We start from the raw sequence: 15,778 nt of genomic DNA on the forward strand, positions 1-15,778 counted from the left end.
TGATGTCATGCTCACTAATGTGAGACAGCTTTGTATAAACTGGAGGTGTCTTTTTCCAATTGCTTTTCTCATCAGTAAGACGTCTCTTCTTCGATTTACTTCTGGAAACTTAGGATGTACTTGGCAGTGAAGTTTTACATACAGTTTCTTCGTTATTCTCTGATGCAACATAATGTAATTCAATAGCCCCTGGCACATCTGTGACTTCCACGGTTCCAGTAACATCGTCTGGACCTTCTTCTTCGTCGGTCATAGTGTCTACTTCAGGAGGACATACGGTGATATTAGTATGGTCCTGATCATCTGACACCGCATTATAGAATGCGTCACTGTTTATTCTTTCTTCTATTTCTTCGTTAGTGAGGTATCTATCTCGTCTGAAGGCCATTATAATCTATATAAAATGAAATGAAATAAAATGTAATAAAATAAAGTGAAATGAAAGAATAATACATTAGCACAAACTACAGAAAAGGGAATGTGTAAATACCTCTGTCCATCTGGAACTGTATTATTTACTAATGGTAAAAATGACCACGTTCTAAAAAGAAAATACATCAGCAGTAGCAGAGTTTCGTATTCAAACGTGCAGCAATACAAATGACTGAAATAATAACACCAAGTCCCAGTGTCCTATTTCGAGTACACCAAATTTCATTACAATGGAAAACAATGAATATAACTCCAATTGAGCTAACAATGCAAGTAGTTTAAAAGACATTGTTGACTATAAATAATCACAAAAAGATCTTTGCCACATATTTCATTATTACTAAATTGTTGATAAATACCTGTAATAACGAAAAGTGCGCTTTAGTATTCAATACTCAATTAATGGTAGGATTTATTGCGTTTAATTTCCTGTAAGCATAGATTTGTTATAAAAAGCATCAACAAATGACGTGGAACAGTAATCGTTGCAGATTAATAATTTATTGTGTATTTATAAATAAATATGTGCTCTGTCCTCAAAATAGGACACTGGTACTTAATGGGTTAAAAAACAAACGTGATTTGCGCCCTCATAGTGGCGCTACTAGCGCTAATGTTATGCGACTGGCGCGAAATTGGAATAGATTTAATCTTTGAAATGTAGGTAGGAACAGGCCTACCAAATGTAGTTTGTCGCACAACTCCTCCTTGGCGTTGCGATTTTGTTCCGTCTGTGTGATGTGCATTTGAGTGAGTTCAGTAGTTCTCGATATACGACGTGGTAAGTTTGAAGCCATTTCCCGGCGGTAAAATGTCTTCAATTGGAACGATCGCTTGGATAATGTTGTGGGTAGAGCAAACCAGAGACTGCGATTCATTGGCAGAACACTTGAGAAGGTGCAACAGATCTACTAAAGAGACTGCTTACACAGCGCTTGTCCGCCCTGTTCTGGAGTATTGTGTGCGATGTGGGATCCGCATCAGGTGGGACTGACGAATGACATCGAAAAAGTTCAAAGAAGGGCGGCTCTTTTTGTGCTGCCGCGAAATAGGGGAGGTAGTGCCACAGACATACGTGAACTGGAGTGGCAATTGTTAAAACAAAGGCGTTTTCCGTTGCGACGGGATCTTCTCATGAAATTTCAATAACCAGTTTTCTCCTCTGATTGCGAAAACATTCTGTTGGCACCCATCGACACAGGGAGAAATGATCGTCACGATAAAATAAGAGAAATCAGGGCTCGCACAGAAAAATTTAAGTGCTCGTTTTTCCCGCGCGCCGTTCGAGAGTGGAACGGTAGAGAGACAGCTTGAAGGTAGTTGATTGTGAACCCTCTGCCAGGCACTTTATTGTGAATAGCCGAGTAATCCCGTAGATGTAGAAACTACGTCTTTTTGTTAAAAGATTTTGGGACACTTGAGCGGCGTATACGATACGAGAATGTCAAATTTTTATACGATTTTTGTGGGGATGGAGACTTAAAACGGGTTTTCCATCGCCGCGCAGACCAGATCGTTGTGCCGGTTGCCTGCAGATGCCTGTTAACTAAAATCAGACTAATCGTTTGGCGACGCACCACGCACCTTCCCAGGCGGCGTTGGCGAGCGCGGGTGTGGGGGAGCTGTGAGTGAGGGCCGGGGCCGGCAGTGTCGCAGCTGCAGGTGGTGCCGTCGAACAAGGGAGGGCGCAAGGTGATCCACGGCGGCTACGTGTACACGCTGCACAAGGCGTGCGGCGGGCGCGTGCGCTGGCGCTGCGTGCGGCGCGCGGCGCAGTGCCGAGGCTCCATCTTCACGACGGAGCAGCTGCTGGACCCGCGGCCCACCGTCCAGCACAACCACCCGCCCGACGCCGCCGCCGCCGCCAGCGCGCTGCACGGCCGCGCGCGCCGCCTCGCCCTGCCGCACCTCGTGCACTACGGTACTGCCTCGCCGCTCTCACACGAGTCACAACTTGGCGGAGAGTGCCCAGAACAGCGTGGCCAGTAGGGGACGGCGGTAGTGGTGGCTGTTGCGACCAGCCGCTCTACGGGAAATGCCGAGCTCTGGTGTTGGTATTGCTGCAGTGTTTAGTCCGAAGATCGGTTTGATGCAGTTGTCCACGCCATTCTAACTGCTGCGAGCCTCTTCTTGTCCGAGTACTGCAACCTACATCCTTCTAAACCTGATACTGTTGCTTAAAATCCGTCTTGATTGCAAATTTTTTATTCATATGACCGGTTTCGGTTCATTCAGAACCATCTTCAGATCTGATATTTCAGTTACAGGAGTATCCCGTCCAAATCCAGCAACTTTCACATGCTACGTCACATGCTGGATTTGGACGGGATACTCCTGTAACTGAAATATCAGATCTGAAGATGGTTCTGAATGAACCGAAACCGGTCATATGAATAAAAAATTTGCAATCAAGACTGATTTTAAGTAACCTGATACTGTATTCATCCCTTTGTCTCCCTCTACGGTTTTTGTTGCGTCCTGCCTACTCGTCGAATATGGGGTGCCTAGGAAACTTGCTTTCTCTGACTGTTGGACGACAATTCAGACAAATGGTATTAATGGATTTTTATTACAGTAAGATAAATGACAATACTTTGAAAATTAACAATGCTGTGTTGCAAGCAGTGGGCGACAGACAAAATAAGAAAATCTCCTCAGTACACACAACTCCTAATAAAAGTGAAGCGATACAGTTACTAAGTCCCTGCTGTAGAACTCTTAGAACGGCGTCTTCAACTGGGCCGCAGTCAGGCGGCGCGGCGCTTCTCTTCGACCCCTGTAGCAGACGCTCCTTGAGGCCGCTGCTGTCTCCGTGTCCCCCTAGACAGGGGCCATCAGCGTACGGTTGGCTGACGACGTCTTCACAGCCCTCTCTGCTCTACGTTCCTGACCGTCGTGCCGGCGCTTTACTTTTACGCCGGAACAATTTTTACCCCCACACCTCATCCAATACTAGATTAGTGATCCCTTGATGTCTCACAATGTGTCCTGTCAACAGACCCTCCTTTTAGTCAAATGCCAGCCGGTGTGGCCGAGCGGTTCTAGGCGCTTCAGTCTGGAACTGCACGACCGCTACGGTCGCAGGTTCCAATCCTGCCTCGGTCATGGATGTGTGTGATGTCCCTAGGTTAGTTAGGTTTAAGTAGTTCTAAGTTCTAGGGGACTAATGACCTCAGAAGTTAAGTCCCATAGTGCTCAGAGCCATTTGAACCGTTTGTTAGTCAAATTGTGCCACAAATTTCTTGTCTCCCCAAACCCATTCAGCCCCTCATCACTAGTTACGTAATCTTCGTATCAAATCCTCAGTATTCTTCTGCAGCACCACATTTCTAAAGCTGCTGCTCTTCTCTTGTGTAAACGGTTTATCGTCCATGTTTCGCTTCCATACACGACTATACTCCATACAAATCCTTTCAGAAAACAAATGTGTGACTGTTCAAATGTGTGTGAATTCTTAAGGAGAAAACTGCTGAGGTAATCAGCCCCTACACTTCCACACTATTTAAACTAACTTATGCTAAGAACACACACACACACACACACACACACACACACACACACACACACAAGCTCGAACCTCCGGCGAGAGGGACCGCAGTCTGTGACATGGCGCCTCAAACCACGCGACCACTCTGCTCGGCTTTCAGAAAACACTACTCAGGCTACATTTTATATCGTCTCTACTGTGGTCATCATCAGTTATTTTGATGTCCATATATCAAAACCAATATTAGTGTCTCGTCCCCCCCCCCCACACACACACACACCAAGTGAAGAAGACTGGGATAGAAGAAGAGGATAAGTTGCAGATGATGACAAAGGAAATGCAATACTAACTAGTGAGAGTGAAGAATCTATGAAGGAGATGAAAAATGGAAAGGCAATGGGAATTGATCAGATTCTTGCGGAACTGTTAAAGTCATTGGAGAAAAAAGGGAAAAGAGTTGATCGAATTGTGTAATCAAATATACATGACAGGAAAATGGCCAAAGGACTTTACAGAAAGTATCTTAATACCTCTAGAAAAGAAAAAGAACAACAAAAAGAACGAGGAACATAGAACAGTGAGGCTGATACCGCATGCAGCCAAAGTCTTGTCGAGGACGCTCAGCAGAAGGCTATATGGAAAGCTGAATTGCGTAATAGGAGATGAACAATTTGGTGTCAGGCGAGGAGTGGGAACTAGAGATGCCTTTGGGCTACTGAGAGCGATAGGGGAGAGGTACATGGAGAAGAAAAGGAAGGTGTATCTTGTGTTCATTGATCCTGAAAAGGCTTTTGACAGTGTCAGATGGGACAAACTGATGGAAATCTCAAGGAAACATGGAGTTGACTGGAGGGATAGACGGCTAATTAGAAATTTATATCTGAATCAGAGAGCAAGAGTAAGAATAAGAGGTGTGATGAGTGAAGAAATAGAACTGGGAAAAGGTGTAAGACAAGGTTGTTGTTTGTCACCAACACTGTTCAATATATATCTGGAGGAAATTATTAGTGAAAGTTTTGATGGAAGGAGAGGAGCTTGTGTAGGGGGTCGGAGAGTGGAGTGTATAAGATTTGCAGAAGACATGGCTGTGATGGCAGAGAGTAAAAGAGAGATGGAACAAATGTTAGATGATCTAAACACAAATTAGATCAATATGGAATGAAGATTAACAATAAGAAAACGAAAAGCATGGTAATTGGAGGAAAGGGGAGAAAGTGCCGTATGAAAATAGGGGGGAGAAGAAATAGAGCAATTGAATAACTTCAGTTACTTGGGAAGTGCAATAATGGATGATATGTGTTGCTCAACAGAAATTAGGTAAACAATTGCAGTGGCAAAGGGAGGATTCAAGAGGAAACAGAAATTACTTTGTGGACCACTTAAACAAAGATCTGAGGAAAAGACTTGCCAAATGTTACATCTGGAGCTTTGCACTATATGGTGCGGAGACCTGGACATTGAGGAAGGGAGATGAAAGAATATTGCAGGCACTAGAGATGTGGATATGGAAAAGAATGGAAAAAGTGAAAAGTGGAAGGAGCTTAACCCATGACTGGACCTGCTGTAAGGCAGAATGCCATACTACTGCTACTTTTTTTTTAATCTACTCTACTCTAAATACCCTCGTCATCACCTTAGTTAATTCGACTGCATTCCATTATCCTGGTTTTGCTTTTGTTGATGTTAGTCTTACATCCTCCTTTCAAAAGACTGTCCATTCCGTTCAACTGCCCTTCCAGGCCCTTCGTTGTCTGGAGTATCATAGGCAAACCTCAGAGTTTTTGTATATTCCCCGTGAACTTTTATTGGAACTTCAAATTTTTCTTTGCTTCCTTTTACTGGTTGCTCAGTGAACATATTGAATGACATTAGGATACGCTGCAACCATGTGTCACTCGCTTCTTAATCGCTGCCTCCTTTTCATGCCCCTCGACACTTACAACTGCTGTCTGGTTTCTCTGCAAGTTGTGAATAGCTTTTCGCTCCCTGTATTTTACCCATGCTACCTTCAGAATGTCGGAGAGAGTGTTCCAGTCAACATTGTCAAAAGTCCTCTCTGACAAGGAGAGCTTCCCAGTGGTGGGATTGATATTTTGGAGTATCTATACGGTGATGTAGCTTAATGTCCAAGGAATTGCACTCACCTGGTGAGACCGTATTTGCGAATAATTGGAATTTCGGTCAGTGCCCAACAGCTTAAAGAATATATTTACAGACTATGGTTGCATAGCGTCATGGTTGAGGTACTGAAGTTACATGCAGAAGCATGTGTGTTCGAATATCGTCAGGTTCATGAAAAATTTTTTCATTTTAAAGTCTTTATCAAAATTACTTTGATCACTATTTTTATTCAATTAATTGGTTTACATGCAATTTTTTTGTGTTCCTTTGTCACGTCATTGTAATCAATGTATTAACTTCATCAGTTGCTCTTATGTTTTCTTCCTATTATTCTTATTCCACTTTGAATCTTCGTGCATGTGATTTTAATTTAATGTTCAAACATTTGAAAATGCCTATCTGTTGGTTAAAAGACAAAACTGGAATGATATATTCATAGTCACTGTTCAGTGGTGTTAAGAATGTATTTGTCATTACAAAATGTACATCTTTTTAGACGGCAATCGTCATACATACATTTAAAACATTAATTCTTATTGCAATAGGGGCAAAATAACGTGGATGATGATCTAAACGAAATCTGGGATTATAAGTAAAACGAAATTCTGGAAATAATGAAAACAGTGACATGGACAAATATCTTAGATGATGAAAAGGAAGTTAATACAGAATAACAATCAAAATCATATGAACAAGACTTCCAGTTGGAAGAAGACTGATAGAAAGAGAAATGTGAGCAAATGATGTATTTCATGTGATGACTAATATGATATGACAAAGGAATACATAAAATTTCATTTAAACCATTAAACTGAATAAAAATAATGATTCAAATAATGTCGATAAAGATTTGAAAACAAAAAATTTCTAAGCACTTGGTAACATTGAAACCCACACATCGTTTTGCATGTGAAGTCGGTACGTTAATCATTACGCTATGTAACCAGTCTGTAAACTATTATTTTTTAAGCTATAGAGCATTACGTCAAATTAGACAATATATTTTCGTCGATACTCGCAAATGAGCAACCTGTGTTCTAAGATAAACATCATCTACTTCCTCTTCCATTTCTGTAACATTGCCTTCCAAGTTGATCTTGTATAGATCCTCTATATGCCCCTTCCACCCTTCAGCTTTCCCCTCTTTGCTTAGTACTGGTTTTCTGTCTGAGCTCTTGGCATTCAAACTGCTGCTTTTCTTTTCTCCAAAAGTGTCTTTAATTTTCCTTCTATCTTGCTTTCTTCTAGTGAAATATGCTTGTAAATCCTTACATTTGTCCTTTAGCCATTCTGTTTAGGCATTTTGCCTTTCCTGTCAGTCTCGTTTTGTAGACTATTTTATTCCCTTTCGCCAGCTTCGTTTGCTTCGTTTTTGTATTTTCTTCTTTTTTAAATTAAATAACTCGTGTGCTATCCAAAGACTTTCACTAGGCCTTGCCTTTTACCTATTTGATCCTTTACTGCCTTAACTGTTTCATTTCTTAAACCTCCCTTTCGTCTTCTACTCTATTCCTTTCCGCTGTTCTAGTCAACCGTGCCTAGTGCTTGTTTCCGACATGTTAAGTGGAATCCCTCCACGCCCACACTTGCATGATGACCATTCAAAAACATCTGTCACGTCTGCTTTGCTTAGTATCTGAAAATAATTCCGCTGAAAATGCAAGAAAAACAGCGATTTTATTTTCGCCCGGCGTGTTAAGAATTTGCTACTTTTAGAGAAGCGCCATGAGTGAAGAATTGTGAGTAAAACATACATTTCTTTTGTAGCCATGTTAAAATTTGCTTGTTTTGCCAAAACACAGCGGAGTTTACACAATGTCACCTCAATAACATGTTGTGCAGACGTCGTTGCGAGAGAATTTTGAAACAGCAGTTTATGAAGTTCATTAAGTGAGGACCTGAGGACAAGTAAGGTCTGTATCTCATGAAGAAGCACGTCCTCGACATAAAAAGAAACGTATAATGTTTTTCCTTATGCTCTTCCAAATCCCACAGCATTTATCGTTTCACCAGCTATTGACGGCTCTTAAAAATACATCCCTTCATCGAAAAGTCTGTAGTTAACGGAATAAAACGGCAGATAATGAAGTTTTAAATCTCTTTGCTGATATTACTTGAAAAATTTCATTTAGATATCTCAAACTGTTTATGAAATATGAGGAATGTTGTGAATATTTCATTCAGACTTACCGCTGGCGCGCGCGATCGCAGTGTGTGCTACATCCGACCATCCTCTCTCTATCGGTGAGAGATTTCCGCCCAAGTCTAAAGAAAACTTCAATAGGTTAGCTAAATTTCACAAGCAGCCACGTATTGTATAATATGCACCAGATGCAAAAATGATAGTGACCTCTATTTTTCATTGCAAACATTTTCGAATTTCGCGCAATATCTCACTTAAGTGCAAATATCAGAACAACTATGACCATTTGCGAAATGATGGGCACGTTATCATGAAGCTGGCATATAAAGCTTACGCAAAACTGATTTTTTTTTGTACCAAATAGTTTTTGGAAAATCGTTTGAGAAAAACTGCAAGGCGCGCGCCTCGATTCTGCCATCGCAGCGCGTCACTGGCCAGCCGAGGCGGGCAAACAATGTTGGCCTCCCGTATCAAACGTATGAACTCGGCCGTCGCCTTGGACGAAAATTTGTCGCTGCGCATACGCCACCGTATCCTGCGCGTGTTGTGGTGTGTGCTCTCCACACTAGTCTGTCCTTTGCAATCCCGTTTGCCTCTGCATAACTATTGCAACGCAAGTAAAGCTGTCATCAATCTGAAGATTGTTTTGAACATCACAGTGCTTTAGTAGGCATAGCACTGCCTTGCCTTTCCCCGACTTTTGAACTGACTGACCAAACCAGTTATAAGGAGGTCCACAGTTCAACGTGGATTCCGAATTTTCCAGTCAACAAACATTGCCAGAGGTGAAAGAAGTGGTGACAGATTAAAATCCAAGGATTGAGTCGGCATCGATCCCGCGACCATCGGATTTGTAACCACTCCCTCCCCCTTCTCTTTTACTCACTGTCTTGATTATAAAGGAACCTACACAAAAAAGGTTTATTTGCCGCCGCCACTTTGGGCCTAAAGAAAAAAGAAAAAGCTGCGTCACTTCAGGCGTTGGCCCCTAACTACGCCTTTCTCAATAGTACTAACCAGCCTAAGAGAGGAGGAAGGGAAAGAGGAGAGAGAGGATCTGTATATTAAAGAGACATGATGATGATTTTTTTTTCAACCTCTGGAGCGAAGTCCGTGAAGCTGCCCGTAGCAGTGGAGAAATCCATGCACGTCATCTCGGAAATAAAGAGAAATACCGTTGGGATCATACTATCAAAAATCCAAAAATAGTCATCATATCAGATCAACTGCCCACTGCAGGGGCATTCCAACTACGCAGTGGGTCCTAGAAAGCACTACAGAGGAAGTTGGACTAATATTGCCTGCATTTTGGATTACGGACAGTGGCGCAGTGTAGTTCGTGCAAGTCCAAAAATCGAGAATATTCCTCTCACCAGTTCCAAAACAATATGCTATGTTCTGCCCACTCGTCTAATATGGGTGCCTAGGAAAGCTGATTTCTCTGATCGCTAGACAACAATTCAAGCAAATCGTATTAATGAAGTTATTAGAAAATGAAATGATTACAACACTTAACTTTGTGAGATATAGACATGTCGCAAGCAAGGGGCGACAGACAAACATAAACAAGCTCTTCAGTATATAAAGTACGTAATAAAAGTGAACGAATACAGTTTCTAAGTCACTGCTCTAGCATTCATAGGTCGGCTCCACTTGAGCTCGGCCGCGGCCAGGCGGAGCGGGCGCTTATACGAGGGTTGGAACTTTAATAGTGGCAACTATTTATTTACAGCTCGTACAAAATAGATACGTGTTTCAGAGTTTCACTGACCTTCAGAGTAGTCACCAGTATTGTGTATAACCCGTTGCCAGCGATGTGGAAGTAGTAGGATACTCATAGCAGTGCCAGTTGTGTTGACAGTTCGAGCGGCGCGGTCCATTGCCCGACGAATTCGTAGCAGTTCTGAGGCGACTGCCGTGTGAAGTGTTTCCTTCAGTTTAGGGTTGAGTTGAACTTACGAGAGCTTAAGTCAAGGGAGTGCAGTAGGTGGTATAGCACTTAGCAGCCCCATCAGTCAAACATGTCAGTAACAGCTTGCACTGTACGTGCTTGAGCATTGTCCTGCAAAATGATGGTCAGGTGCTGCAGAAAGTGTCATCGGTTCTGTTTCTGTGCTGTTCATTTTTGGAACACAACCTACGACCAGCTTAGAGACAGAAGTGATGACACTTTCTGCAGGACCTGACCGTCATTTTGCAGGACAATGCTCAAGCACGTACAGTGCAAGGTGTTACTGACATGTTTGACTGATGGGGCTTCTAAGTGCTGTACCACCTGGTGCACTCCCTTGACTTAAGCCTTCGTGAGTTCAACTCGATTTCTAAACTGAAGGAAACACTTCACGGCATTCGCTTCAGAACTGCTACAAATTCGTCTGGCAATCGATCGCGCCGCTCGAACTGTCAACATAACTGGCACTGCTAAGAAATGGTTCAAAAGGCTCTGAGCACTATGAGACTTCTGAGGTCATCAGTCCCCTAGAACTTAGAGCTACTTAAACCTAACTAACCTAAGGACATCACACACATCCACGCCCGAGGCAGGATTCGAACCTGCGACGTAGCGGTCGCACGGTTCCAGACTGTATCGCCTAGAACCGCTCGGCTACCGCGGCCGGCCACTGCTAAGAGTATTCTACGACTTCCAAGTCGCTGGCAACTGGTTGTACACAATGCTGGTGATTACTTTGATGGTCAGTAAAACTTTGAAACACGTATCTATTTTGTACGAGCTGTAAATAAATGTTTGCCACTATTAAAGGTATTATATTGGCCTAGATGCCGCTTCTGTCTCGGTGTCAGTCAGCGTACTATTGGCTGACGTCTCCCAGCCCCCTCTGCTCTTCCGTTCTCGATCGTCTTGCTAGCGCTTGACGTTACGCCGGAACATTCCTCACCCCTACGGACCGTCGTGGTATATTGAGCGCCACAACGGCGTGGGAGGCAGGAGGGTGGACGCAGCGCTGGACAGGAAGTCGTGGCCGCAGGGGACGTCAGGCTTCCGGTCGTACCCCGCCATCCGGCCTTCTTTCTGGCGGAAACGTTCCCCGGAAAACGACCAGAAGAGTACGCGTCCCCCTCCTGAGGCCAATAGCAAAAGGTCGAAGACGTGGATGGGGGCGGGTCTAGCTCCATCGGTAGGATGAGAGGAGGCGGAGGCTCCGTCTCCATGGGGTCGTCCCGCGGTGTCGTGATGACCCCTCTGTGGCAGATGCTGTGGCCGCGGTGTCCTTGGGATCCGTGAATCTGGGAGGGAGAGAGACAGAAGGATCACCGTGTACATAACAGTGGCGAATTTGATTGTGACGTTGCGCGCAATCCGTCGGGTCCTTAAATGAGATACATACATGCGCCAAGTTGACGAACAGTCCCATCCTCGTCGCCAGTGTTATGTTCTGCCCTCTTGTCTAATATAGGGCGCCTAGGAAAGCTGCTTTCTCGGATCGCTAGACAACAATTCAAGCAAATCGTATTAATAGAGTTTGTTACAAAAGGAAAAGCTCTAGAAGAAAGGGGAATAAGATTTAGCTGGGTGAAGACAGTGAGTGAGTGAGTGAGTGAGTGAGAGAGAGAGAGAGAGAGAGAGAGAGAGAGTGTGTGTGTGTGTGTGTGTGTGTGTGTGTGTGTGTGTGTGTGTGTGTGTGTGTAAAGGATGCTAATATTAACTTGCAAGGAGAACAACTGACGCTGGTCAAGAAATTTAAATAGCTAGGCTCGTACATGCAAAGTGATGGAGGATTGGAGGCGGGAATACAGCACAGGATATGTAGTGTATGGATGAGGTGGAGGAAATAGCGGAGTACTGTGTGATAAGAAGGTTAGCTGCAGAATGAAAGGTAAGTTTTACAAATCTGTGGTGAGGCCTGCGATGCAGTATAGTGCAGAAACTTGGCCAATTACAAAAGCCCAAGAGTAAAAGATGGAAGTGGCAGAAATGAGAATGTTAAGGTAGATGGAGTGGGGTGACACGAAAGGATAGACTAAGGAATGAGTACATCAGAGGAACAGTGGAAGTGGGGCCCATAGGGAAGAAGATCCAAGAAAGTAGGCTAAGAAACGTCCTGGCAGATTAAAACTGTGTGCCGGACCGAGACTCGAACTCTGGACCTTTGCCTTTCGCGGGCAAGTGCTCTACCAACTGAGCTACCCAAGCACGACTCATGCCCCGGCATGAACCGGCATTAACACTAAAGCTAGACAGATACGAAGATTGGAACTTAAATAGTGGCAACTATTTATTCACAACCGATACAAAAGAGTTCAGTCTTTGTACCTGTTACTGTCCTTCAAACAAGTCACCAGCGTTGTGTAGAACCCGTTGCCAGCCATGTGGAAGGCGTAATATACCGTTAGCAGAGCCTGTTCTGTTGATGGTGCGAATGGAGCGGTATACTGCCTGTCAAATCTCTGGAACAGTACTGAAGCGAATGCCACGGAGTGGTTGCTTTGTCTTCGGAATCAAATCAAAGTCACAAGGACTTAGGTCCGCGGAGTATGGTGGATGGTACAGTATTTCCCAGTCCCATCGACCGAATAGAGCAGCCACAGCTTTCGCTGTATGCGCCCGCGCATTGTCGTGCAAAATGATGGGTGGGTTGCGCAGAAAGTGTCGTCGCTTCTTTCGCAAAGCTGATCGCAGGTGATGAGGTGATGCTCCAAAAACGAACAGTAATACTGTGCGCTGACGGTCTGCTGTGGAAGAACGTAATGCATTAGGATAACACCATCACAGTCGTACACGAGAATCACCATAACTTTAGACCGCCCCTTTCGCACCATCAACAGAACAGGCTCTGCTAACGGTATACTACGCCTTCCACATCGCCGGCAACGGGTTCTACACAACGCTGGTGACCACTTTGAAGGACAGTAACATGTGCAAACATGCAACTCTTTTGTATCGGTTGTGCATAAATAGTTGCCATTGTTTAAGTTCCAAAAATACTTCCCCAATTGCCCCGATACCGAAATTTTCGTACCCAAACATATCCCCAAGGTTTCCTTTTCTCTGAAAGTTTCCCCAAAAAATGTTTCCTCAGAACTGAGATAAAAATCTGGAATCGTTGGTTGTGAGAGGCGGTGCTTTGTTAGGTAGCGGTTAAAGCAGCTATTGCGGCATCTGTGCAAGGCTGGAAATACACTCAAAATCCAAGGCTACGGATTAAAGACCAAAAATGGCAACCCCGATGTTGGCAAAAATACTAGACTGCTTGTTACCAGAGTCAAAAATTTTTTCACAATTTAAACGAAGATTTTTCTAAACATGTCTCGTAACAACACTTTCGCGACCTGTCGAACTCGTCCGTGGTGTGTGTGTGTGTGTGTGTGTGTGTGTGTGTGTGTGTGTGAGAGAGAGAGAGAGAGAGAGAGAGAGAGAGAGAGAGAGAGAGAGAGAGAAAAGGAAAGCTGGTTGTGCCTTAGTGCCAGTGATAGTCGTGTGTTGGTTAAAAGGAGGCCATCTTAGTCCGTGCACATGGTCTCTGTTCGTGCTAGACGCACTGGTCTGAGGGCGATTTCGCATTACAGCAGGAGCACTCCCGCGATCATCTACACACCCTAACTGCAAATTTATACGTCGGTCTGGTGATTCGACCTGTTGTGCTGCCATGCAGAGGGTCTTTATCAACAGGATAACACTCGCCCACATACTGCTGTTGCAACCTAACGTTCTCTACACAGTGTCGGCACATTGCCTTGGCCTCCTCGGTCACCAGTTTCGTATCGAACAAGTATGAACAGCATCGGACTAAGACTCCAGCGTCATCCACAACCAACATTAACCGTCCCTGTAATGACCAACCAAGTGCAACAGGCGTGGAACTCCATCCGAGAAACCGACATCCGGCACCTGTGCAACACAATGCATGCATGTTTGCTTTCAATATTCTGGCGGTTTCACCTGTTATTGATGTACCAACATTTCACTTTCGCAATGGCTTTTCTCGTGCATGCATTAACCTGGGATCTTGCAACATTAGTCACTTTAATATGTTACCTAGACAAATGTATTCCAGAAATTTCATTACTCTACATTATTTCTTGATGTCGGATTTTTTTCCGTCATTGTAAAGTGTTTTATGCATAAATTTGTATATCCATGTTTGGAAGTAAAGCTTTTAATTTGACGCCACAAATTTGTATATATATGTTTGGAAGTAAAGCTTTTAATTTGACGCCACTAAGGCTGCTTGCGTGTCGTTTGAGAGTTCCCCCATCAGCTGCCAAGTGGTTTCTTAGAGTCCTTCTAGACCCAAAATCAAAACCCATCACTTCTTAGGTACAAACTGCCGTACGGCCATAAGTTACTGTCTGTTTCTGTGTATTTTGTCGTGTTCTCGTCGCTGTTAGTTCTGTAGCTTCTCTTAACCATTTGTTTGTATGCACTAACTGTAGACAGTTCATTCATACTCTTACGTCTTGTGGGCGCAGTCGAGGACAGCTTCCTGGGGCCGCAGGAGCCGCTGCTGCTGGGACATATCAAAGAGGAGCCGCCCGACGTGCCGTCGACGTCTGCATCGCCGCCGCCGCCACCATCTCGCTTCATCCGCCCTACTCTCAGGGAGCATCAGCAGCAGCCATGGCCACGCCGCCAAGGTGAGTACTTCTTCTGGCGCTGAGCAGTCCTAGAACCGAGAATTGCCACCATCTCTTCAGCCCACATCAGAGAACGTGCCTCTCTGGTTCCTCCTCCTCTTCCTCCCCCCCCCCCCCCCCTCCGCCGTGTCACATGTCGAGTACGACTCGAGTCTGCATCACTTGAAGCAAGAACGAAAAAACTTGTTCATAATAGTGTGCTTGCAGAGTTCTTGTTTCCATTTTATGCACAATATTTCGTTGATCGGCCCAGGCGCGTTCTTTAGGTGCCGCGAGTTTTGCTGTTGTGTATTCGACCGAGCGAGGTGGCGCAGTGGCTAGCACACTGGTCTCGCATTCGGGAGGACAACGGTTCAATCCCGCGTCCGGCCATCCTGATTTAGGTTTTCCGTGATTTCCGTAAATCGCTCCAGGCAAATTCCGGGATGGTTCCTTTGAAAGGGCACGGCCGACTTCCTTCCCTGTCCTTCCCTAATCCGATGAGACCGATGACCTCGCTGTCTGGTCTCCTCCCCCAAACAAAACAATGTTGTGTATTCGCTGTCAGGACTCGCAGTGTGTTATGAGTCAAGGCAGCGAGTACACGCAGAGCAAAACTCGCAGTACCTAAAGAAGGCGGCCGGGTTGGCCATCCTAATGTTGAGCACTAAAAGAAAACAGCTCGGCAGAACATCCGGAACCACACTATTAATAAAGAGCACCGAGAAAATGCGAGACGTCAGTTGTTGGTTTTCCTCGTAAAGGTTCTCGGATGTGCATTCGTTTCCGTTTGTTTCAAGTTGCCTCTGACATGGTTTTTTTTTTTTACAGTAAATAACGCAGCGTGGATAAGTATGTTTAAACAACCATATTCGATCATGCATGCTTACATTTTCTCAAACATAATACCACATAATTTCGCTTAGGATACACCCATTAATTTTCACAAATGATAATCGAAACAGGAGAGGATGAAATATTGTGAAAATAAGCTGTTTCGTAGATACTGAAATTGCCTAATT

General features: G+C 44.3%; 1 protein-coding gene across 8 annotated transcripts in view; it reads left to right on the forward strand.

Moving 5' to 3' along the window:
- Positions 1–15,778, forward strand: part of LOC126203965 (protein bric-a-brac 1-like) — a 455,035-nt gene that overhangs the window by 276,614 nt on the left and 162,643 nt on the right. For all 8 annotated transcript variants that reach the window (XM_049938366.1, XM_049938371.1, XM_049938364.1 and 5 more), the window contains one exon: positions 14,613–14,777. In XM_049938366.1, coding sequence (XP_049794323.1) covers positions 14,613–14,777 — 165 coding nt within the window. The remainder of the gene's footprint in view (positions 1–14,612; positions 14,778–15,778) is intronic.

The sequence above is a fragment of the Schistocerca nitens genome, chromosome 9, assembly GCF_023898315.1.
Source record: "Schistocerca nitens isolate TAMUIC-IGC-003100 chromosome 9, iqSchNite1.1, whole genome shotgun sequence".
NCBI classification, from domain to species: Eukaryota; Metazoa; Arthropoda; class Insecta; order Orthoptera; family Acrididae; genus Schistocerca; species Schistocerca nitens.